This window comes from Solanum tuberosum, unplaced genomic scaffold, assembly GCF_000226075.1.
Source record: "Solanum tuberosum cultivar DM 1-3 516 R44 unplaced genomic scaffold, SolTub_3.0 scf00115, whole genome shotgun sequence".
NCBI lineage: Eukaryota > Viridiplantae > Streptophyta > Magnoliopsida > Solanales > Solanaceae > Solanum > Solanum tuberosum.
Window position 1 is genome coordinate 663,301 of NW_006239044.1, and position 24,613 is coordinate 687,913.

The 24,613-nt window shown below is 33.5% G+C and overlaps 2 protein-coding genes across 2 annotated transcripts in view; one reads left to right on the forward strand and one right to left on the reverse strand.

The window, feature by feature from the left end:
• Positions 1 to 10,969: 10,969 nt before the first annotated feature.
• On the reverse strand, positions 10,970 to 11,329 carry LOC102581094 (SKP1-like protein 12). The gene is made up of 2 exons (XM_015309957.1): positions 11,180 to 11,329; positions 10,970 to 11,092 (listed from the first exon to the last, which is right to left on the reverse strand). The coding sequence occupies exons 1-2, from the start codon at positions 11,327 to 11,329 to the stop codon at positions 10,970 to 10,972; spliced, it is 273 nt and encodes a 90-aa protein (XP_015165443.1).
• Positions 11,330 to 14,781: 3,452 nt separating this feature from the next.
• Positions 14,782 to 24,613, forward strand: part of LOC102581429 (myosin-6) — a 21,513-nt gene continuing 11,681 nt past the window's right edge. The window contains exons 1-22 of the mRNA XM_006350222.2: positions 14,782 to 15,184; positions 16,241 to 16,369; positions 16,555 to 16,698; positions 16,775 to 16,920; positions 16,996 to 17,155; positions 17,308 to 17,366; positions 17,467 to 17,626; positions 18,640 to 18,789; positions 18,880 to 19,016; positions 19,138 to 19,284; positions 19,412 to 19,513; positions 20,058 to 20,115; positions 20,198 to 20,299; positions 20,991 to 21,028; positions 21,162 to 21,288; positions 21,394 to 21,564; positions 21,665 to 21,796; positions 21,875 to 21,984; positions 22,057 to 22,117; positions 23,265 to 23,442; positions 23,535 to 23,740; positions 24,198 to 24,317. Of these exons, the coding sequence (XP_006350284.1) occupies positions 15,182 to 15,184; positions 16,241 to 16,369; positions 16,555 to 16,698; positions 16,775 to 16,920; positions 16,996 to 17,155; positions 17,308 to 17,366; positions 17,467 to 17,626; positions 18,640 to 18,789; positions 18,880 to 19,016; positions 19,138 to 19,284; positions 19,412 to 19,513; positions 20,058 to 20,115; positions 20,198 to 20,299; positions 20,991 to 21,028; positions 21,162 to 21,288; positions 21,394 to 21,564; positions 21,665 to 21,796; positions 21,875 to 21,984; positions 22,057 to 22,117; positions 23,265 to 23,442; positions 23,535 to 23,740; positions 24,198 to 24,317 (2,640 nt within the window). The 5' untranslated portion in view covers positions 14,782 to 15,181. The remainder of the gene's footprint in view (positions 15,185 to 16,240; positions 16,370 to 16,554; positions 16,699 to 16,774; positions 16,921 to 16,995; positions 17,156 to 17,307; positions 17,367 to 17,466; positions 17,627 to 18,639; positions 18,790 to 18,879; positions 19,017 to 19,137; positions 19,285 to 19,411; positions 19,514 to 20,057; positions 20,116 to 20,197; positions 20,300 to 20,990; positions 21,029 to 21,161; positions 21,289 to 21,393; positions 21,565 to 21,664; positions 21,797 to 21,874; positions 21,985 to 22,056; positions 22,118 to 23,264; positions 23,443 to 23,534; positions 23,741 to 24,197; positions 24,318 to 24,613) is intronic.

The following is a 24,613-nucleotide window of genomic DNA, read 5'->3' on the forward strand; positions in this document are numbered from 1 at the left end:
TTGTTCCACTTCTTAGAAGATAAATGAAGGCCTAGATACTTGATTGGAAAGATACTAAGAGCAAAACCAGTTCTAAGCAACAATTTACTTTTTGTGGTATCGTCCACCCCTGCTATGAATAAATTTGACTTGTCCATATTAGCAATAAGTCCTGTTGCAGCACTAAAATGCCCCAATGCTTCCATAACTCTTGATATTAATTCCACATTTCCTTTATAAAATATCATCAAGTCATCAGCAAAGATTAAGTGTGTAAGATTTTGTTGCTTGCACATAGGGTAAAACTTAAAGTCCGATAGTTCACTCATAGTTTTAAGAATTCCGGACATATATTCCATGACTAGAACAAATAAAATGGGAGACATAGGATCTCCCTGTCTTAAACCCTTCGTCCAGGAAAGTAACCATGACTTTCACCATTCACCTTAATCGAATACATTGGAGATGTAACACAAGTCATCACCAACTGCGTGAAGTTGACTATAAAATCCATATCCCATGAGGGCCTCCTCTATAAACTCCCAACTCACCATATCGTAGGCCTTTCTTAAATCAATTTTCATTAGACATTTGGGAGAAGTCTTCCTATTATAATGTCTAAGAATGTCATGACAAATCAAAATGTTATGAACCATAGACCTATCATGTACAAGGCTGCTTGGTTATCTGCCACTAAGTGAGTTACAACATCTTTATGCCTGAGGCAAATCATTTTGGAAATGCATTTGTAGATCACATTACAACAAGAAATAAGCATGTACTGACTTGCAAACTCAGGATCAACAAACTTTAGGAATCAGAGCAATACAAGGACTATTAATCTGTTTCAACATTTTCCCATTCTTGAAGAAATTCATAACATCATCAATAATATCAGGTCCAATAATCTCTCAACAAGCTTTAAAAAACCCACTCCCATAGCCATCATGTCCTGAGCTCTTGTTACTACCAATTTTAAACATCACATGCTTGACATCTTTCGCGGTAAAAAGGGTGCATTACATCAATTTGTTGTTGAATTGTGAGTGTATGACCATTTCAAAAGAATCCGTCAAAAATTTTCCTCCTTGTTTCACATCTCCTACCTAGCATCTCCTCATAATATTTGACAAATAAGCTGGTTATGATTGCAGGATCATGTTGCCAAACACCATTCTCGTCCTTTAATTGTGTGGTAGCTTGTTTCAGTCTTCTATGTTTGATTACATAATGAAAGTAATTAGTATTGTCATCCCCCAGATTAATCCAATTTGCCTTGCTTCTCTGTTGTAAGAACATCTCTGCCATAGATGATGTATTTTTTAACTTCAAGAATTTCTCCATCTCTTCTTGTTGAAATATCATATTCATGGGGTCAGCTTGCAGCTTGTTTTGTGCTAAATATAGAGCATTTATGTCATCATTTGCTCCAGCTACAACATTTCTAAAGAATTGAGTATTCAAGACTTTAAATTCTTTCTTCAGTAACTTTAGCTTCTTCACAACTTGAAACATCTTACCACCATTAATAATTTCACCCCATACAGTTTGCACCTTATCTATAAACAAATGGTGTTTTGCCCAAACATTGCAGAATTGAAATGACTTGTTGGTGTTAAGCCTCTCCTCTACAAAAATGACCTTAATGGAACAATGATCACTGATTCCCTCAGGTAAATAGTTAGCTTTGCAAGCAGGAATGGTGTCTAACCAAGCATTATTGATAAAAGTCTAATCAATTTTTGAAAAAATTCTATGATCAACACCTTGTCATTCCAAGTGTACTTTTGACCCTGATAAGCCATTTCACTGAGCCCATACCTATCAATACAAGTTTGGAACTCAATCACCTCAGCCCATGTAACAGGGTTCCCATCCAATCTATCTTCACTTTTCAAAAAGGAATTAAAATCCCCAAGGGCAAGCCAAGGTTTAGCATTCCTTAGACTATGATTTTCAAAGCTATCCCACAATAATCTCCTTTCATCTCTAGTGTTAAAAGCATAAACAAAAGAAATATCAAAAATTAATTGTGAAGGCTTATGACAAACCTCACATGTTATTACATAAGCAATAACTGATATTGGAACCACATTATAGTAATCAGGCCTCCAAACTATTATAATCCTACCATTATAATGAGACTTCAGATTGGTAATGTACCTCCATCCAAATAGCTTACTAATCACCTAGTCAACTTTATTAATTTTGATCTTTGTTTCAAGTAAATCGATTATACTGACTTTTTCCTCATTGCAAAGGATTTTAATCTCCTTTTGCTTATTTGGGGCATTGAGCCCCCTAAGTTTCCAACAAAGAACTTTAACCATTATCCGAAAGATGGATTACTTGGCCTTCCTCATTACCGCCTTTACCAACATTGCTTGTTTCATATTTGTTCCGTATCTACTGAAATGTATTCACATCCATTACTTGTTGTTAGGTTGTGTTATGGCTTTTACTTGTCTTTGATGGAGTAACCCATACTGATATTTCTTGAGGTTGCTTCTGTATATCTTGTATTGAGATACAAGTTGGGGATTGTCTGCTTTGAACGCTCGTTTGGGGCTGAGCTGGAGCACTCTTGCTGCTATTCTGTATTGTGTTATTTGCCTGTGTCAACTTTGCATCAGTCTGCATGTTTGGAAGAACCACCTCTTCATGTTCCTTTGGTATATTATTGGGGATAGTCTTAGGCCCTTTCTTCTTTCTACAATCATCTCCTAAATCTCCATATTTTTTTTACAGAATTTGCACATAGTGGGTCTCTAATCATACGTGACTTTAATTTCTGCTCAATCAAGTTTCCTTTTTCGTTCCTAAATAGAATAGTCTCAGGGAGTTGAGCATCCAATACTACTTCCACCAATAGCCTAGCAAAATTTAAGCAAATTTTCTTCTCGATATTCCTATCAACCATGAGAGGTTTACCCACCAGACTGCCTATCTTACTAAAACCCTTCAGACTCCAATATTTGAAATCTACACCAGGTAGTTTAGTCCAAATTGGAACTTTATATGGCTCTTCCCGAGTGAATTCCATGTCAGGGCTCCAAGCCTTAACAATAAAGGGCTTATTGTCAAAATGATAAATTCCACCCCGTAGTACCTCGTTCTTCCCTGTTTCGGAGTCAAATCTGACTAATATAACACCATTATTCAACATAGCTATTTTATTTAGACCATGTTTAGCCCATAAACGTTGAATAAACTCTTTAATCACTTCAAATGGGGGATGTGCTCCCAAAACGTAACAAACAACAGCTGATTTCCAATACACAATTTCAGAGCTAATATCTTCAATCAATGTATATAGTTATAATATACATTATTGGTTGGTGCATTTTACATAAAAATAAGAAGAAATAAAAAGATAAATTATACATTATTGGCTGGTGCATTAGAAGAAATAAAAAGAGAAATAAAAATAAAATATATTAGTGCAAAAGGGATCACTTGATTCTAACCTATTAAATTTCTAATAATTGTATCCATTCCCTCACACTTCTCATCCATCCTTACGTCCCTACCCTTTTAATCATATCACATTATGTTCTTTTCATTCTCAAAACCCTTTTCTCTTGTGATGTAATTTATGTGATTATTCTTTCTCTAAAATTGTCTCAATTTTAGTTATTGATATCAATTTCATCTCTTCGAACTAAACATAAAATCGAGATTATGATTTTATTAAATAAATTTCATACTTCAATTATTATTCCCCATTTTAACGATGTCTTTAAAAATGACTTTAATAAATTTAAGATGAAGTTTAACAAATAAAGTTCATAAATTGTGAGTGACAGTGAGGGTTCATATATTGCATCAAAATTGATTGATGTTGTATGAAAATTGTATGAAGCATGACATGCAAATTGTAAACCTGCCACATGTTTGAAGATCTATTAAAGTGTGAAAATTGTATGATTAATTGCATGAGAGTTGTGTGATGTTTGTATGAAAAATGATATGAAAGTTATATGAAACATGACATGCAAACTATAATTGACAATGAACTCATGTTGGAACATGTATCAAAGTTATATGGGCAAATGTTTTAAAAAACAAATATAATAAGAGGAGAAGAGGTAATATGATGAAGTACTATTCCTATGACTCATATATTTGGAAAAGTCTTGGTAAAACCTTTTCCTTATTCCACAAGGGACTATCATGGAATGTGGGAAATGGAAATAAAATTCAAATATGGGATGACAACTGGATTGAAGCAGAAGAGGTAATATGATGAAGTACTATCCCTACTACTCATATATTTGGAAAAGTCTTAGTAAAACCTTTCCCTTATTCCACAAGGGACTATCATGGAATGTGGGAAATGGAAATAAAATTCAAATATGGGATGACAACTGGATTGAAGCCTCGTATTCTTTGCGCAAAGTAATCAAAGGCCCTCTAAATAAAAACAACTCCAACGCATCAGTATCTCAACTCATCATTAATAATAACTAGGACTTATCAAAATTATCCTTCGAGATTCCTACAACAATAAGTGAGGCAATCCAAAATACCTACATCCAAACCTCTCCCCGAAAAAGTGATAATTACTATTGGAATAGAAGCAATGATGGAGACTTTAGCACCAAAGGGGCTTACGATATCTATTTATTTGAAACTTGTAATCCTAGTATCAATAAGAACATCAACCACAACTGGGTATGAAAAACCTTAGCTATAAACAAAGTAAAAATATTTCTTTGGTTGCTTACTTTAGAAAAGCTCCCTATAGCTTTAGCTTTGTATAATAGGAACATAATAAGATATAAACTTGCTACTCCTGCACAAATGAAGAAGAAAATGTAACTCATATTTTTATAGAGTGTCCAGATGCAAAACATATATGGAATAAGTATGACATTATCATCACTGGACCAAACTTTCACAAAGAAATTCAAAAATTATGCTTATCAAGGCAGTACACTTCGCTAGGAAACTCGCAGATAGTGTCCACGGCTTGCCTAGTCCCGATAATTCTTTGAAATATCTGGAAGAATAGAAACAATAAGCTCTTTAAAAATCAAAACATTAGTAGACTGCCCAGTACTCTACAAAATATCTCATTCCAGGCAATAGAGTACTACCATTTAGTTCACTCCCAACCAAAGAAACTACCTCGATTTATGACCCTTGTAGCATGGCACTGGCCGCCTAAAGGAATGCTTAAACTAAATATTGACGGTTCCTTTGATCAAAACTCGAAAATGGGTGGAACCGGTGGAGTTATAAGGGACCATCTAGGCAGTTGAATTGTAGGATTTTCTTGCAAAGTAAAAGTCGTTAATGCCCATCATGCGGAACTACTATCTTTGCTCCATGGTTTGAATCTATCACAGAAAATAAACATTAACCATTTGCTCGTGGAGACCGACTCTCAGGTATTACTTAACACCTTAGAAAGTTCTAAACCAATACACTCACACATTTATTCGGATTGCAGGTCAATGCTCCTACTGATGGGAGGATCAACAATGAAGCATATAATGATGGAGCTTAACTCAGTGACAGACATATTAGCGGAATATGGAATGAATACTATGGATCCAAATATGCATATGAACAAGTTGTTTGTTTTTGAAGCATCTCCTTCCTTTACTTTAAAAGCTCTTGAAGGAGATGCGAATCGAACTATATCGTTTAGATCAATTCCTTTTTGTATGGATGAACCTACTATTAAATAAATAAAATCCTTCCAATTCCAAAGCAAAAAAAAGTAAAAAAAAAGTTATATATATATTATATTGTATCCTAAAAAAAATCATCTCCATTCAATTTGCATGTTGCTTTTAAATTTATTTATGTTTCAATATCTCAAAAATATATCAAGTTTTCTTTTGAATGCTCTCAAATTGATTGTTGTTTCAAATATTTTTGTATTGCAGTCTAGATCTTGAGATGAACTTTCACAACCGTTAATAGTAAATTCTATGTAAGATAAAAACATAAATTGTTTTGAGAGTAGAAACGACCTAACTCTCTCATCGGAGATGTGTGATTTGAATTTGTAATATGCTAATCGTTGTAGTATATATTTATGACAATCTTCATGCACTAAGCTGATTCTTTTTAAACGTGACACATTTTTTTTAAAAAAAAAAAATCTCGCTCTTTTTTAAAACTCAAATTGAATTAGATTTTCGTATCTACAAGAGAATATCCCAAAATTAAAGTCGATAACTTGCATTTGAATGTGTGTTCCTATCCTATGAATTATAACAAAATCATCTTCGAAGACGACATGATAGAAAAACACAAGAAATGATTACCTTGATGGGCCACAACTTTTGAAACATTTCTTCCTTTGGGCATTGTTTAAGTAAGCCCAACAGAAATGAACAAATCACAACTCAATCTCAATGGCCCATGGGGGCCTCAAAGTGACATATCTTTGTACTTTATACATGTATTTACTTACTTTAGTTTCCATCTTACCTTTTCCATTTCAAATTATTAGTTGTATTTTTCATTTACATGTATCTTCTAAAAAAATATTAGTTAAGAAATTATTTGATTGCTTCACCTTTATTTTTGTCTTTAGATATAATTTAATTTCCTTAAAGGTGTCTGTAACTTTTAAAAACTTTTACTATTATTAGAGAGATTATTTCCGATAGAGCCTCAACTCAAGTGGATCAAGCTTTCCAAGTTCAAGAAGAAGAAATAATGAAGAAGCATAGCAGTTAATAAAAAAATTAAATAGTGTAAATTCTAAAGAAGGAATAACAACATTAGCAAATAGTATTATAATCGAAACACAATAAATAATATCTGACAATAACTACTAGTGTACGATTAGTACTATGCAACAACTTTTGCAAGACAACACTTTACCCTAATACACGACTTTCATTCATTCTAATCTAGAGTTATGTACTCGGTAATATGAATTTGCGTCATATCTTGTCCAATGAAATTTCCCTAATACTTTTTTGGTCGACCTCTATCCTTCTAACACTTGCCCTCTCACACCTTCTCACTAAGGCGTCAACACATCTCTTCGCATGTCCAAAACTTTTACGGTTAAGAACTAAAATAATAATAAAAGTAACTTTATCTTGAATTTTTAAAATAATATATAATTTGAGAAAAATGAGAAACAAATAATTAAAGAGAGTGGAGTATTAAATTAGACAGTGGTCAACACGTGAAGTGTAAGGTGGGATCATTTGTTCCGTGCATTATGGCGGTGATACGCAAACATCGCTCTTCATTACTCCACAAATTTAAGTGTTGTAATCACTAATTACTAATCTTGTAATCACATTTGTGTGCCCTATTTCACAATAATAATATTATAGTAATAAATATCAAATTTTAGAAGTTGTAAAATATATTAAGCGATTTGATGGTTGATTAGAGTCAGTGTGGACCTACAATTTTCATTAAGAGATGTTAATGATAAAAGAAAAAATTTTATAATAAGGTAGGGCTTGAAGATGCAACCTCATGGAATTTTTTGCAACCCTTGGTTAACCAGTAGACTAAACGTTCGACTTGTTTCAAGAAATGTCAATACTTATATATATATTTATTAAACCAAAATTTGACTTCTATATACAATATAATTTTCCGACGAAGAGGTGTCAGACCAAGGGTGGGTCCGCCCCTGATTAGAATTATGCATATACTAATAATATATAAACTAGTAGTTATATAGATGTTAATAATATAAGAATTACTTATTTTTATCATTTATCCCTCATAAAATAAATATATGTTTTGTTCCTATTTGATAAAACATACTCCCTCCGTTCACAATTGTTTGTCAGGGTAAGGTCATGCACACCCCCTCAAGGAAAATTTAATACAAGGTGTAATTTGACTAATATAACCCTACTATACCAAGAATACCAAAAGTCCACATAACTTTTCAATTGAACTACACAATCATTAAGGGCAGAATTGGAAAAAAGTGACTAAGTATTTCTTGATTGTTTAAATTGACAATTAATCTTGGACATCTATTTTTAGTATACCTGCCAAATAATTGTGGACGGAGGAAGTATTAGTGTAATACTATATTTAAGCAATTGAAAATTTCATTTACTCATTATGTTATTATTATGGGTATATAAAATAAATACTAGTATTAGCATCTTCTTTTGCACGTCCCCCAATGCGTAGTTGTCCTTAAAAGCTCCTCCTCCCAACAACGTGCAACTAAGTTACTAACATCACCGTCAACATTCCCCACGCGCGTAAACTTCGCTTTCCGGATTTGAAATGTGGACTTCTTCGTTGTGAAGTAAAGGAGGTGTTTGTAACGCTGTATCAGCGCGTGGATAAGGAATATTCGTTCCGACCAATTTTAATGATTCGCTGTGTAAACGTGGCGGTTTTTGAGTGGGTAGTTGTATAGTAGTATGACAGAGCTGTGATTATATCATTCCGCATCAGCAATTTTTGTTACTACTAAAGTTTTCCCTTGCTTGTCGCATTCAAAGGTAAATACTTCAACACGTTAAATACGTATATAGTAAGTATCTACATATACATTATTTGCTGCTTCTTTTTTTAGAATTTTTAAGAGTGTGATTGATACGAAGGAAAGTGTTATATCAGAAATTGATTTTTTAGAAGAAAAAAAATTCTGAAAATAAATGAGTTTCTTACTTATTTTTTAGAGTTGATAAGTAAGCAAGAAAATATATATTATGAAAATGAAATGAGACGGAGAGTGGAGGTAATCAATTAGGGTGGCGTGACGCGAGAGGTGGGATGGTTAGGATGGGGTTGGGGTATTAGGTGATTGTAGAGGAGACAATAAACTTATAATATTACTTATGCAACTTATATTTCCTACTTTCATTAGAATAATCACCTTCTTCATTTTTAAGAAACGTGTTTTCTAGAATCACCCAAACATACAAAAAAATCGGAAAATATTTTTCTCCATAGTAAACACTTTAATGACGAAATTGCCACCTTGTGGAGCTTAGGGGTGATCATCAATTGATTTGGTTCGATTTTAAAAAAAATCAATTTGTTATTTTCTATTTTTCAAAGTTTTGTATCAAAACAAAATCTTTGGTAGGAAACGCTTTTACCCGAATGAGGCCTTATATGGTGCGAATTTGAATATAACCAAGTTTTAATGTGAATATTAAATTATTATTTTTTTAAGAAAAAAGTAAGTATATTCAAGCAACCAATTTTATGTTGGTATCCTCCGTTCAAACAAAAGATTAGAAATGTAGAATTTTTTGGTTCAACTCAAAAGATGTCTTTTTTCAATTCTCTTTCATACCTCAATTACCCAATAAATTAGATTTTAGAACCAACAATTAAAACTTATAGTTGTGATTCGTAACAAATATTCAGATTTAAAATATCATAAAGAATTTTATCTTTAAATTGTAGAAGTTTGGAATGACTTTGATAATTTGTATACGTCCTTTTATTTCATTAATTATTATTATATTTTAAATACATTATGATACCAGATTATTTGGATTACTAAAAATCAAATCAAAGTATAGTGCAAAATTTGTAACTAATAGTAAAAAAATGGAGTTTATTTACTAACAAAAGAATTGTCCGTTTGAACGGATTGCATGCTTAAATCAACCAAAAAAAGTTTTTTTAAAAAAGACAAAAAAAATGTTAATGATGTGTTATCTTATCATTTTAAACAAGAGTCTCATTCTTTGCTTAAAAAGAAAAGCAAAGAGACACAATATTATTGAAGTTAAATATTACGAACAACCAAATAAAATGAAATAACCAAACACACATTGTTTTTTGCAAAAACACTTTTTTAAAAATAAATTATTTTTTAAAAATGCTTCTAAAATTAAATTATTTTTAGCAGCAATGTCAAACCGGATCTAAGAAAATTGCATAATAATTAACCAGAACACACACTTTGTTGTGTAGTGTTATCTAGGTTATTTACATTATTAGTCTTAATTGATGTAGAAAATGAGAGCTATAAAAAGTTACTGTGAGATTCATTATATTTCCCTATTTTTAATGTTAGTTGGGTGTTCAACGTAACCTGTATCAATGACCAGCTGGTATTACTAAACTATCAACATTAAATTTGACTGATCTCTTTAATTAGTTAGAATTTAAGTAATGGAAATGATTTTCTTAAAAACATACAAGGGAGTAATAAAAGTAACATGTATAAGTTTCATATATATATATTTTTTTATAATTTATTCATCTTTTCGATTTAATCATTTTGATGATTATTTCAAACCAGTTACATTCAGTAAAAAAATAATTACTTTAACCATCGTAGTGTGTACATTATATTATAAAAAAAATATTAAAAAAAGAATAAATCATTGTGTGTGAAGGAAAATATTTTATTTATATTTCTATATATTTCTGTATTTTCTGTATATTGAAAATAACTAACAACATCCCTATTTATAAAAGTAAGAAATCAAATTAAACTAGGACTAGGAACCACTATAACTAACAAATTCTAATTAAATATGAATAAGTAATACCATAAATAACAAATTCTAAACACCTAGGATTCCTGCTCCAACTTTGAATTATTATTTTCAACATTTTCCCGTAATTCAAAGTTGTATACTCTTGTATTTTTCTTTTTGTCATTGTTGTTGAATTGGAGAACTTCTCCTTAATCTTCAATTGTTGGAGGTCTTCTCTTCAATCTTCAATTGTTGGAGTTCTTCTCTTCAATTCTCATTTATTTTTTTCTTGGTTGTGTTGGAGCACTTTCTCTCCAACTCACGATATTTTTTTTCTTGGTTGTGTTGGAACACTTTCTCTCTAACTCACAATATTTTTTCTCTTGGTTGTGTTGGAGCACTTCCCTCCAACTTTCAAGGTTGATACCCTTCCCACCAACGCCTTTCTCTTTTTTTTCAAAATCAAAGAGCAATTCTATAAAAAGGAACAATAGAATATAAAACTAAATAAAATAGAATAAGATATAGCGAACTAGACAGTTTTAATCCTAAAATAAAAAAGAATAAATATTAAAATAACTATAAAATTATTCAAAAGCCCAAGCATTCTCTTTACGGATCTCCTCTTCTTCCTCTGGAGTAAAATCATTCTTGATATCAAAATTCTTTACGTATTTCTTCTGGTGTTTTCCCTTTAATCCTATCGGCAACTTCTTGACAAAATCATATCCAATATCTCCTTATCGTTAAGAAAAATTAGCAGCTAAGATAAGAGCATGCAAAATCGAGTGGTGCACCTTCACAAAAGCCTTGTCAAAGTCCATCAGCATGTCTTTGGAGACGCCTTCCTCTGAATGTTTCTTCCAGTATTCGATCACTTTGGTCATTGTTTTGCTATCGACATTAGGCAGGGGAATGATGTTTGAAACACAATCGTCTTCAACCATATTCTTGATAGTTTGTGACCTTACCGCTATCGCTTCGTCCAGTACAAATTTCTTATCATCGCAAGTCTTTAAAGTTAAGAACTTTGTTGAAGAAGACATGATGATAAAAATATATTTGAATAAACTCAAAAGTTCTTGAATTTTACTTCAAGTTCTATCTATTCTGTATATTTTCTGTATATTAAAAATAACTAACAACATCCCTATTTATAAAAGTAAGAAATCAAATTAAACTAGGACTAGGAACCACTATAACTAACAAATTCTAATTAAACATGAATAAGTAAATACCATAAATAACAAATCCTAAACACCTAGGATTTCTACTCCAACTTTGAATTATTATTTCCAACAGTGTGTACATTATATTATTAAGTACAATTTTTTTTTAAAAAAAATTACATAAAATTTTTAAGATAAAAAATGTACTTAAACATGAACATATTAACTCGCAATCATATGACAATTTAGGAGCAAAATATAACGTAGTGAATAAAATTCTATTAACAATATCAGAAGTCAAAATTATGTAGAGAATTTGATCCCGATACGAGTGGTTGATGATTTACATCGATTTTGGAGCTTACTGAAATTTTTGGGGTTAGTTGTTTGGCTATTCTGTTGCATCAAACTTCACTATCTTTATTGTATGCAACTATATGCATGTCCTTATCTGTCAAATTATTTGTAGTAATTTTGTATCTTGTTAAGTTATTTTAAAAGTTTTGTACTCATCATATTATCAGATTTTGGAATTGTAGATTATGTTTTTTTTTTTGCATTTTTATTTCAGTTTATGGAATTAATTTTAAGACTTTACTTCTGCTACTTGTTACCTTTAATTAAGCATTTTGAAGAGTATTCAATTTAGTAATTTAGTTAAGGTTTGACTTATATATCGGTCGATTAGGATATGTGTCATCATAATTTTGAATTTTGAATTGTGACATACAAGGTTTAGGTAGCAACCAGCCATTACGACTTAGAAAATTTGAATAGTGAAAAATTAATACATGAATACCTATTTGAGTAGTAAGACGTGCTTAGAAATTTAGATGTATGAATATTAATAAACATCTTAATATTAAGATGTCGTGTTTAGATTTAAATACTAAATAATCAAATAGTATTTATTTTTTCAATATCTAAATGAATAAAAGTTGTCTTTATTTGTAATATCTCAGAAGTTCAAAAGTGTAAACTTGCAAAAAACTGAATTTACGAACAACATGCATGTACGGGTTGTAAAAGAAACTACGAACCGTAGATGCCACTTGTAGATGAAAGTTCAGAAATAAGAAATTTGGTCTGAGTTTTATGGACTTGGTTTACGATGACCCGTAAACCATCTTACGGGTCGTGGATGGGCTCATGAATGAAAGTCCTAAAATAAGGATTTTAGTCGGAATTTGACGAAGGGGTTTTATGACAAGTAAAAGGGGTTACGAGTCGTAAATGCCTCCCATAGATGAAACTTCATAAGTTCAATTTCAGTCCGATTCTTATGGACTACATCTACGAGTCATAGTTGGAACTATGGATCATAGATGAGTATCGTAGATTAAAATTCAGAAACTCACTCTAATTTCTACAGACAGATATCTATAGACCGTAGATGATCTCGTAGAATGTGTTGAAGTTCGTTTTTAGTCAGGGTTGTTTTAATTTTTTTTCCCACGCTTTTAAGTCATGTACTATGTCATTTTAATATATTCAAATGAGATTAAGAAAAAATTAGTGACCTAAACCCTCCTTCTCACATACAACTCCCCAAAACAAATGCCTCTTGTACACCCTAACTATCTAGTCAGGGATAGGATAAGTGTCTGTATGACTCCATAATTTGGATTGTGCAGGTTCAAACAAATGAGGCCTAATATCGCTTAGGGACCGTTTGAGAGATACTTTCGAATCTATCATAAGGGAAAACGTGGATGAAAGTACACTTTAAGATTTATCTATGCTCAGCCAATCTCTGAGGTGAGACCATGTGAGATGAGATCGTGATTTAATACAATAATGTGAAATTATATGAGATGAAATTGAAGTTTTGTTTGTACATGCAATTTAGTTTTAAGTTGTATTTTTTTTTATCATAAGCATAAAACCCCACAAGTTGTGAAAACTATCGAAATCGTTCCAACTCTTTATATGATCTAACCAAATAAGCAAAAGATTATAACAAAAGTATGATACACTATCACAAAAGTATTTTTTTTTAAAAATACAACATTTATTAATCGAACTTTAGTTTAAAACAAAAGTAAAATTAAACATGAGTTATAGTGTACTACTTTTTAGTAGAATTATCCCACATAGTACGAACAATCTAACGTTGAGCATCATCATGTTCATATTTCATGAATATCTCATCAATCCTTTGATATTCTTGCAAAATTATGTAACAATGCACAAGTTATGACAATTGTGTAAAGTGATAATATCAACTATAAACTTTGTTTACATATAAAATAAATAGTTGATAGATATAATATGTCTTTTTTACTAATATAAACTTGTGGGTTAACTTTTGTATATAAAAAATTTGAAATAACGATATGAAATTCCCAAATCAAGCTTTTTGGAGAATTTGGAATTTCATCTCTTATATGAAAACATGATATGAAATCACATACCCAAACGCCTACTAAGATGTCAATTCAAGAAGTTCTATAAAATAATAGTTCACCACTACTCCATATATTTTCAATGTTAACCGTCGCCACATACCATTGCCACTACTATTGCTGCCATCCATCCGTATCAACTATCACCACCACACTCAACCACAACTACAACCACCACATATCACTGTAGTTAATTATCATCATCATCATTAGCCACCATTTACAATCATCACTATCAACCACTATTATCATAACAACCACCAATCACTACCATCAACTACAACTATAAAATTAAATTAACTAGTAATTTAAATTCTTATATCCAATAATTTTTAAAGAAAGTCCTTTTAATGTATATTTAGATATTAAAGAAATAATTAAAATTCACCCAAGGTCCCAAATAAGCTATAAGGTTTAACTTCAATTGCCTTAAAAAGAAAAGAAGGAAAAAACATTGTTGACAACTTGTGATTATAATAGGTCCCTAACTTGTTGGGTTCTTTTTGTTTTCACCTACTTGTTGACCACCAGTCTTAATACTCTTGCTTAATTAACCCCACCCACTTTTACCCTAATTGACAATGACAAATTAACGGCTTAAAACGACGCCGTATCCAAAAACAGCTAAATCCTCGGTTACCCGCCGCGCCGTTTTAAACGGTAGGGACCACAACAATATCTTGTCCGCGTTAATGACCTGTTCGAGTCTTCTTTTGTAATATCGCGAATCTAGGAAGGGTAGACTCGGTATTTAATTTGTTTAACAGATATTAATCTCTTTAATTACAATTAGACATTTAATTACTTATTAATATAACTTAGACCAAACCCCCTCAAAAACTACGTGGGGCTTTGAGTTGAACTTGAGATATAGAAGAAGAAGAAGAAGAAAAGAAAAAGACACGATTCTTTTGCTCCCTCTCCGATTTTTCTGTAATTTTTCAAGAGAAATTGGATTGGTGATTTAGTATAGGATAAAGGGGTTTTTTTTCAGTTCATTTGGTTACCAGATCTTGCTTGTTTCTTAGTTTGAAAAGTTGAAAAAAATTGGAGTCAAGTTGAAGTCAGAGAGCAATTGAAGAAAAGTGAAAGTGAACTGTTGCTTTATATTTGTCATTTTTGAGGAGATTGGGTTGTGGGAAATCAGTGGTTTCTTGATCTGTTGTCAGTTTATTGTTATTGATGATTCAGGAGCTGATTTGATCTGATTGGAGTTGTTTATTTAATGGTACTATTGGATTATTTCTTACAGCATTGTTTTTGATCTGCATTTCTTTATGTATTTTGTTTGATCTGTTTGAAATTTGATTTAAAGGGTATTCCTCATTGTTATCAGATTGTGTAATGGACTTTTGACCAAGGAGGATACTTTATGACATTGGGTTGATTTGGGCATGGTGATTAAAACTTGTTTATGGCAATTTTATATTTGCTAACTAAGTGCTGTGAAAGAGAAAAAAATATAGATTGCTTTGAGTCTATGGATGGATGTTGAAGGGACTATGTTGTTTTCTTTTTGGTTGAATAGTTGATTTCAGGTCAAGTTGGTCATGTTGACTAGACCCTATTTCGGCCTGGTCTGGTATGGAATGAAATTATATTCATGGAATCGACTATACCTTTCCTATTGATGGCTAAATGCTGTCAAAGTTTCATCTTTGGTTAGGAAATGTTAGATGTCTATGAGTTTATTAATTCTGAAGGTCTATTTCTGTAGTTTATTGACTCCTTGTTTTTAGCAGAGTGTGGGTGGGGTTACGGGATATGCTCTGTTTCCTGCATGAGCATTATCATAAGCATCTTAAAGAAATTAATGTATAATTAATTTCTCCCACTGTCATGCTTTTTTAAGTAAAGCTGGTAAACTAAATTAACTTCCGCGGAGCATTCTCATGTATTTTCTGCAACTGTTTAGTGATTGCCCAGAGTGAGCAGTAAACAGGGCGGCGGCAGTGTAATAAAATGATAAACACATCATGACCTTTTATGTTGCATAAGTGTTTTTTTTCTAATTCCATCAGCCAAGACTTGCTGCATTAACAATGCTTTTGATAACATTCAATGTAATGTGGCACAATTTCTCTGGTTTCGAAGGCATTGTTTTCTTCTAATTGCTTGGCCTCTTAATGGCTAGACATGCTTTGGTCCGTAATACAGACTGGCAGCCTCAATCTGAGTCCTATTCATTTTGCTTATACATTTAAGGGCACAAAAGAGTACTAACTATTGGTATTGTCTCTAATAAATATTTCTGAATGGGCAACCCGCATCGTTGTATTTGCAGGCTGCTTCCATTAGCTTACCGGTTGGTTCTCTTGTTTGGGTGGAGGATCCTGATGTAGCCTGGATAGATGGGGAAGTTTTGGAGGTTAATGGTTCAGACATAAAGGTTCTTTGCACTTCTGGTAAAACGGTAAGTGAGCACATGGGATTTTATTGTAGGAAAGAAGTAATTAGTTTGTTTATTCAACTAACGGGAGAAACAAGCCAGGGCATTGAGTTCTATCCACCCTACTCTCTCAAACACATTGGTAACTAAGCAGAGTTTTGGGAAATGCTGAACCTTGTTCATTTACTTGCTGAAATCTGTGGTTACAGGTTGCTGTTAAGTCTTCTAATGTCTACGCCAAAGATGCTGAAGCTCCGCCGTCTGGTGTGGATGATATGACGAAGCTGGCTTATTTGCATGAACCAGGAGTCCTACATAATTTAAAGGCTAGATATGATATCAATGAAATATATGTGAGTTTCTTTGTCATTTTATAAGATCTGTTCATTTTCCTTTTAGGTCAAGTAACCTAATAAATGATGATTTCAGACATATACAGGGAACATATTAATCGCTGTCAATCCTTTTAGAAGGCTACCACACCTATATGATACCCATATGATGGCCCAATATAAAGGTGCAGCTTTTGGGGAGCTGAGTCCACACCCTTATGCTGTTGCAGATGCAGCATACAGGTTTGTGCTTCTCTGTTTTTATGAATTAAAAACTCTTGTTTGAATTGTCATTGAATATATTTACAATGGGTGCAGACTTATGATCAATGATGGAGTAAGTCAGTCAATATTGGTTAGTGGGGAGAGTGGGGCTGGTAAAACAGAAAGCACCAAGCAACTCATGCGCTATCTTGCTTACATGGGAGGGAGAGCTGCAGCTGAAGGTAGTAGATCAGTTGAGCAGCAAGTCCTGGAGGTATTAAGTCTTAAACTGTTGTACGGTATTGTACCTAGAGCGTTACAACTGGTTGCTGATAATCGTTTGTATGGATGTAAAACTAAAGATCATCTGTTGCCGTTGTACCTTTATCTACTCTTACGCGGTGACTACGCTTTTGCACTTTGCAGTCTAATCCTGTTCTGGAGGCATTTGGTAACGCAAAAACTGTCAGAAACAATAACTCAAGGTTGGATAGAATTTTGTCCATTTTCTAATTGTTCAGAGGGCATTTTTTTTCTGGAAAAAATTGCTACATGGTTGTAATATCTTTTGCATGGAGATTGCAGTCGTTTTGGTAAGTTTGTGGAGATTCAGTTTGACCAAAAGGGAAGGATTTCAGGAGCTGCTGTCAGAACATATTTACTCGAAAGATCGCGTGTTTGCCAGTTGTCTGATCCTGAGAGAAATTATCATTGTTTCTACATGCTTTGTGCTGCACCACCGGAGGTAATGCACCACTATTTACTTCATTAGATGGATTTCTATGAAGAAGAAGCACTCTGAACCCACAGTATTTTATATTGTTTCCCCCCTTGAGTATTTGGTTCACTCCTCTTCTGTGTTGGAAAATTTAATCAACTTTTTCCATTGGTTTTGTATTCTCGCAATGGTAATCTTTTAGAGGTTGCAACTTGCAAATGCCTTTCTATTGGTAGCATTTTATCTTGTCCTCTCCTCTGACAGCTTATAATGTTGTTGGCTGATTTTAATACTTTGTGATTAGCTTCAGAAGTTAAATAATAGTCCAGATGCAATCTGCTTAGGTTAAAGGATCTTCATGCCCTCAAGTCATCTGTGTTCTTGCTAGCTCACATGCGACTATCAGTATTCTGATGGTGGCAGTGCCTAGAGATTATTGCATTGGGACGATAGTTTTTGTCCAGTATGTGTAATCCAATTTAACACCAAATCTTCTTTAGAGTGTAAATATCCCATGGATGAAGGGGTAAAAGATATGTAATCTGCACGGCTAATGATTTTTTTGATATGTATCCCAACAACTTCCATATTCGTTATTTTTTACCCTTCTGAGAATGCTTTTCCCTCAGTAGTAGGAAAGTAGTACCATACTTTTGTTTGGATAGCTATAGGGAAACCATCTTTGCATTCCTACTATTCATTTGGAAAAAAAGTTGATACGATAGTCCGATTTAGTTATGCTGTGTGGGAGGTAGCAGGTAACCAATGGAATAGTCGAGGTGCACATAGGCTGGTCCAGGACACCAATGCTATAAAAAAAAAAGAGAACAATACTTTGCTGCAGTAGCATATATTGGTTCAGGGATCATCCTATAACAACCTGTACACCTACCATGATTGTCCTTCAGGAGGTGCTGCATTGTCTTTGCCTGGGATGCTCAACTCCATTTCCTTCTCTTTGATAACTTAGTTCATATTGAGGAATAATCTGTCATATGGACTTGTTTTCCAAGTTTCTTATTTTATCTTTCCGCTCTCAGGACATTCAAAGGTTCAAATTGGACAATCCTAGGACATTTCACTATCTCAATCAGACGAATTGCTATGAGTTAGATGGGCTTGATGATGCCAAAGAATACTTAGCTACAAGAAGGGCAATGGATGTTGTTGGAATAAGTTCTGAGGAGCAGGTATCTTTTGGGAAATTACTTGTGACAGTTAAACATGTTCAACTTTAGATTCTCCTTATACTTTCTTGGTTACTTTGTGAATGCTCCCAGGATGCAATATTTCGAGTAGTGGCTGCAATTCTCCATCTTGGAAACATAGAATTTGCAAAGGGGAAGGAGATAGACTCCTCAGTGCCCAAAGATGAGAAGTCTTGGTTTCATCTGAGAACTGCTGCAGAGCTATTCATGTAAGTGGTATATAAGGAATATTGAATCAAAGCACTTTTCTTTTTTACTGGTTTGAAGCATTTCGTTTAGAGAGAGAGATAAAGAGACAGAGTAGCTATTAAATGTTTATATTACTCATAGGTGTGACGTAAAGTCTCTAGAGGATTCCCTTTGCAAACGCGTTATTGTTACTCGTGATGAAACCATCACCAAATGGCTGGATCCAGAAGCTGCACTTACCAGTAGAGATGCTCTTGCAAAAATTGTGTACTCAAGATTGTTTGACTGGTAAGCTTTATTTTTGTGTCTAGACAGGAATTAAATGACATGTTCAGCTATCGTCTTTGTTTGTAGTATTCTTTATTTCTACAAACAATTGTCAGTTTACTCAGACCCTCCAACAATTTTTTTGCAGGCTGGTAGATACGATTAATAGTTCAATTGGTCAAGATCCAAATTCTAAATCTTTGATTGGTGTGCTGGATATCTATGGATTTGAGAGTTTCAAGACTAATAGGTGCTTATTTGTTGCGTTTTGGTTGGATTGTACGTGAATTTTCTCTTGGAGTGAACTATTAAAGAATTCCTTTGACATCTCCACAAACAAGCAAATGTCGTTGTACTTCACATTGTGTCAAGGGTCACATTCGTGTTATTGAAAATCGGTTTGTATTTATCTGTACACTTTCACCAATCAAATTTATTGTGGACTTGAGATCTCATTGTTAGTTACTACCTCTGTTCCAATTTATGTGACACTCTTTCTCTTGTTAGTTTGTCCCAAAAAGAATGTCACCTTTCTATAATTAGAAACAACTTAACTTTAAAATTCTTCTTTTACCCTTAATGAAATATTTATAACTACACAAATGTTTAAAATTTGTTTTAGACCATAAATTTCCCAAGTCTTCCTTTCTTTCTACATCTGATATTTATGGAAGCTTAAAGAAGCACAATTTTGAATTTTGTTACATTTTGGTAACTCCGAGTGTCTGAATTTTTTCGCATCTCAAAGCTGATTATTTTGATTAGTGTATCATTTTTGTGGGTTATATCTGCAGCTTTGAACAATTCTGTATCAATTTAACAAATGAGAAGCTTCAGCAGCACTTCAATCAGGTTCTGGCTATCTCCTTATCTTTTTTGTATTAACTTTTAGTCTGCTGCTCAGCTTTATGACACCCTACCAATGTTTTTACAGCATGTTTTCAAAATGGAACAAGAAGAGTATACAAAAGAAGAAATTAACTGGAGCTACATTGAGTTCATTGATAATCAAGATATTCTTGATCTGGTAGAAAAGGTTTGTGCTGAGATTTTGGATGCTTAAAGTCTTGCAATTGCTTACTTGCAAATGTCTTAGAATATATTTGTTGGGTAAGTCAGTAAAGGAAAAGTTGTTGCTTCTCCACTCTGATGCGATGACCCCCAGTAAACCCATTTTACTGCTTTCCTCCCTTCCCTCTTTGTAAAATCTCTACATGTCTTCTTGGCAGTCACTTGCCTTTTGTTAGGAATATGTTATTCTCTTTGCAAGCGTTTGTCCGATTTATTGATGCAGCTCAGTTTTTCAACTTCATGTTACTAACATGTTTTAATCATGGAAGAACCTGTAGGGTCACGGATCATTATACTGCAGGTTTAGGGTTAAATAGCTTCAGAGATGATTTTTCCATTGATAAACAGTAATAACAGGTAGCAAAAAGCTTATGCAGAGATATTGTCAGCAAGAATAAAAAATTCACAGAGATGTTCTAGTAGTAGAGGACCACAAATCATGTTGTCTAGGTCAGATAAAATCTAATGAGCTAATTGGCTAATAGCTTCTATTTTCTTCCTCATCAAAGATCTTCTAAATAATAGATCATGGATAATCTCGTTTGCCCTCCATTTTCTCATTCAGTTGATTTTTTTTCTTGTTACCATTTGCACCAGCACTTAGTCACTTGCTCTTTCCTTATTTTAATGACATCTTAATTTTTCCCTTTGCTCAGAAACCAGGCGGTATTATAGCACTTCTTGATGAAGCTTGGTAAGTAGCTTGATGAGGTTCTTCCAGTAACCTTATCATCCACTCTCTTTTATAATTGACACACTTATTTGTGCAGCTTATTATCATATTGGTTGCTTAGGATGCTTACAATGCTTTTGTTTTGTTTTTGTAGCATGTTTCCTAGATCTACTCATGAAACGTTTGCTCAAAAGCTCTATCAAACTTTCAAAAACCATAAACGTTTCTGCAAGCCCAAGTTGGCTCGTTCTGATTTCACTATATGCCATTATGCTGGTGATGTAAGTTTTTTATTTCTTCTTATCTATACACCATTTGTAATATCATGTTTAGAATTTGTAGTTAACGTCAAAACGTGGATATTATATACCTGTTATTTTCTCCAGGTCACGTATCAAACCGAATTATTTCTGGAGAAAAACAAGGATTATGTTATTGCTGAGCACCAGGCACTCCTGAATGCTTCAACGTGTTCCTTTGTATCTGGGCTGTTTCCAACATCAAATGAGGAATCCTCAAAACAATCAAAGTTCTCATCAATTGGCTCAAGGTTTAAGGCACGTAAAATGCACCTTTTTCTCTCATATTTGCTTTTCCCTCTTATCTGTGCTATGGCTGGGAGCATGTTGAAACATGATTTGTGTCATATTTTTGCAGCAACAACTGCAATCTTTGCTTGAAACACTGAATGCAACAGAACCCCACTACATTCGATGTGTCAAGCCTAATAATCTGCTAAAGCCATCTATCTTTGAGAATCACAACGTTCTGCAGCAGCTGCGTTGTGGAGTAAGTAAACGTTTTGAATTTTATTACTGGTAATGTACATGGGAGTTGGATTTATGCTCACTCTTATTCTAATTCTAGGGAGTGATGGAAGCGATTAGAATAAGTATGGCTGGATATCCTACTCGGAGACCATTCTATGAATTTCTAGATCGTTTTGGCATCCTTTCTCCTGAAGTTTTAGATGGAAGGTATGCTATTACCTTGTATAATTCAAATTATTAATTGATTATGTTTTTATGTTTTGACTAAATTCATGACAGTACGGACGAGGTTGCTGCATGCAAAAGGCTCTTGGAGAAAGTTGGACTTCAAAGCTACCAGGTAATTTTTTGAAATTTCTCTATTGGGATATGAAACACTTTCAAACTTTTGCATGTACTTTTCTATCCTTTGTATTATTCTAAAATATCATAAAAAATCAATTTAATGACAATATTTGTTAGCTTTCTGAACATAGCCTTTTACTTGAACACATGGAAACATTTCTTATTCATTAAGATATATCAATCAAGTTTTGTCCTATTTTGTATTTTTTATGCTTAATTGTTCAGATTTTCGACATGTTTAGAAGAGAGTAGAATACAAATGTTTGGAGGATCACAAATCTGTTGACTGCATTTACCTTTGGCTTGTCCCCCATCTCGTCTATGTCATTATCAAATTCTTTCTTTCACATGAGCATTACTAGTTGGGTAATAAGACAAATAGTTTCATATTGGTATTCTTTCTTGTCTCTTTTGTTGGTCGACTCCTCATGGATGTGCTTTAAACTTCTTTAGGTTTGCAAAATTCTTGTTTGACCTAATGATTGATAAGTAAATAAGCAAATAAATACAGCAACAACAACAACATACCCAGTGAAATCCCACAAGTGAGGTTTGGGAAGGGTAGAATGTATGTAGACCTTACCACCACCTCGTGGAGGTAGATAGATTGTTTATGAAAGACCCTCGGCTCAAATGCAGCAATTCCAGATAGAAAGAAGAAAATAGCAAGTCACAAGGAAACAATGCAAAGTCTACCAGAAGGGAGCAACACCAACAACAAAATAGTGCAATAATCGAAACACAATAAACAACATTAATACAACTAGTACATTGACAAACAATAAGCAAATAAATATTGACAACAAAATCTTTGTTTAACCTCTTTCTAGATTTGTTGATCTCAAATTGGCTCCTTGCTTTAGCCATTTTCATCTTCTTGCCCATTAAGTGCTAAAATGCACTTTCTCATGTTTTCTTATCCTAGTTTATAGTTTATACTGTTTTCTGCTCATGATGCTGCAAACTTCAGTGGCAAGTCTAATATGCTGCATTGATTGTCTTCACAGAGTTATTATTGTTCTTGTTTATAAGCATACTTTGATATGGTCTCCATATCAAATTTCTATCCTAGTTTCATATGTGAGACTTCTCCCATGTTTAGGCTTCGAAAGCCATTCATTGGTCTTTATTTGGTCTTGCAGATTGGTAAAACAAAGGTGTTTCTGAGAGCTGGTCAAATGGCGGAACTGGATGCTCGAAGAACAGAGGTGTTAGGGAGATCTGCTAGCATCATCCAGAGAAAAGTTCGTTCTTACATGGCTCGGAGAAGTTTTACAGTGTTACGTCGGTCAACAATACAGATACAATCTCTGTGCCGAGGTAATGAATTTGCTGCATACCTTGGTTAGTATTTTAGGATGCACTTTAGGAATCTTGATACTTATTTGATTGTTTCCATTTGGTCATTGTAGGGGAACTTGCTCGGCGTGTATATGAGAGCTTGCGGAGGGAAGCAGCTTCTCTTAGAATCCAGACAAATGTGCGCATGCATATTGCTAGGAAGGCTTACGAAGAGTTGCGGTCCTCTGCTGTTTCAATTCAGACAGGATTGCGTGGGATGGCTGCGCGCAATGAGCTTCGATTCAGAAGCCAGACAAAAGCGGCAATTATTATTCAGGTATGTATTCAATATCTGAAGGATAAATCTGTCTTTTCTTTTTCTTGTTCCTGGAGAATAGTAAGCCTAAGGATCTTTATAACTGGGGTTCAATTTCATGACCTTCAGGTTTATGGTTGAACCAACCCTTGGGGTTAAATGAAGGATAATCATTTCAAAAATTTGAGATAGTTTCCTACTTTAGTAGATGTAGAGCCTGTTTAGATGGACTTATTTCTTATTGCTTATAAGCATAAGCCATAAGTTAGAAATTCTAACTAATGGACTTGTGAATTATTTTTATTATCTTACCCAAACTCTACAAAAGTGCTTAAACGTTTTTGTCTTAAAAACAGCTAAAATAAGCCATTCCAAACAGGCTTGTAGTCAATTTGCAATAGTTTTCTTCGTAGCAACTGAATAATGTATCTCAAAATCTACTGCTGAAATTTCATGGACCCTCGTACTATATGTTCAGAGCCATTGTCGCAAGTTCTTGGCATATTCAAAATTCAAGAAGCTCAAGAAGGCTGCAATTACCACTCAATGTGCTTGGAGAGCTAAAGTTGCTCGTAAGGAACTGAAGAAGCTTAAGATGGTAATTCTCATTCCACATCTCTCTTTATCATCTTTGTTGGACAAAATTTTTGCTCTCTGAGACTATCCTATTTTGGTGATATACGCTGCCTGAAATTTTTCAGATATATAATATTGTTGTAGGCTTGAACCGTGTAAAAACTAATTTCGAAAGGTTCTTGTGCTGATATTAGATTCTTTAATTCGAAAGTTGCTTTCATGATTTTGACCAAGGAAGTGAAAGTGACTGCTTTTAAGGGAATTAGTGTTCTACTTTAAAAATAAGTATTTAGAAGACCCGAAGGGGGGGGGGGGGTG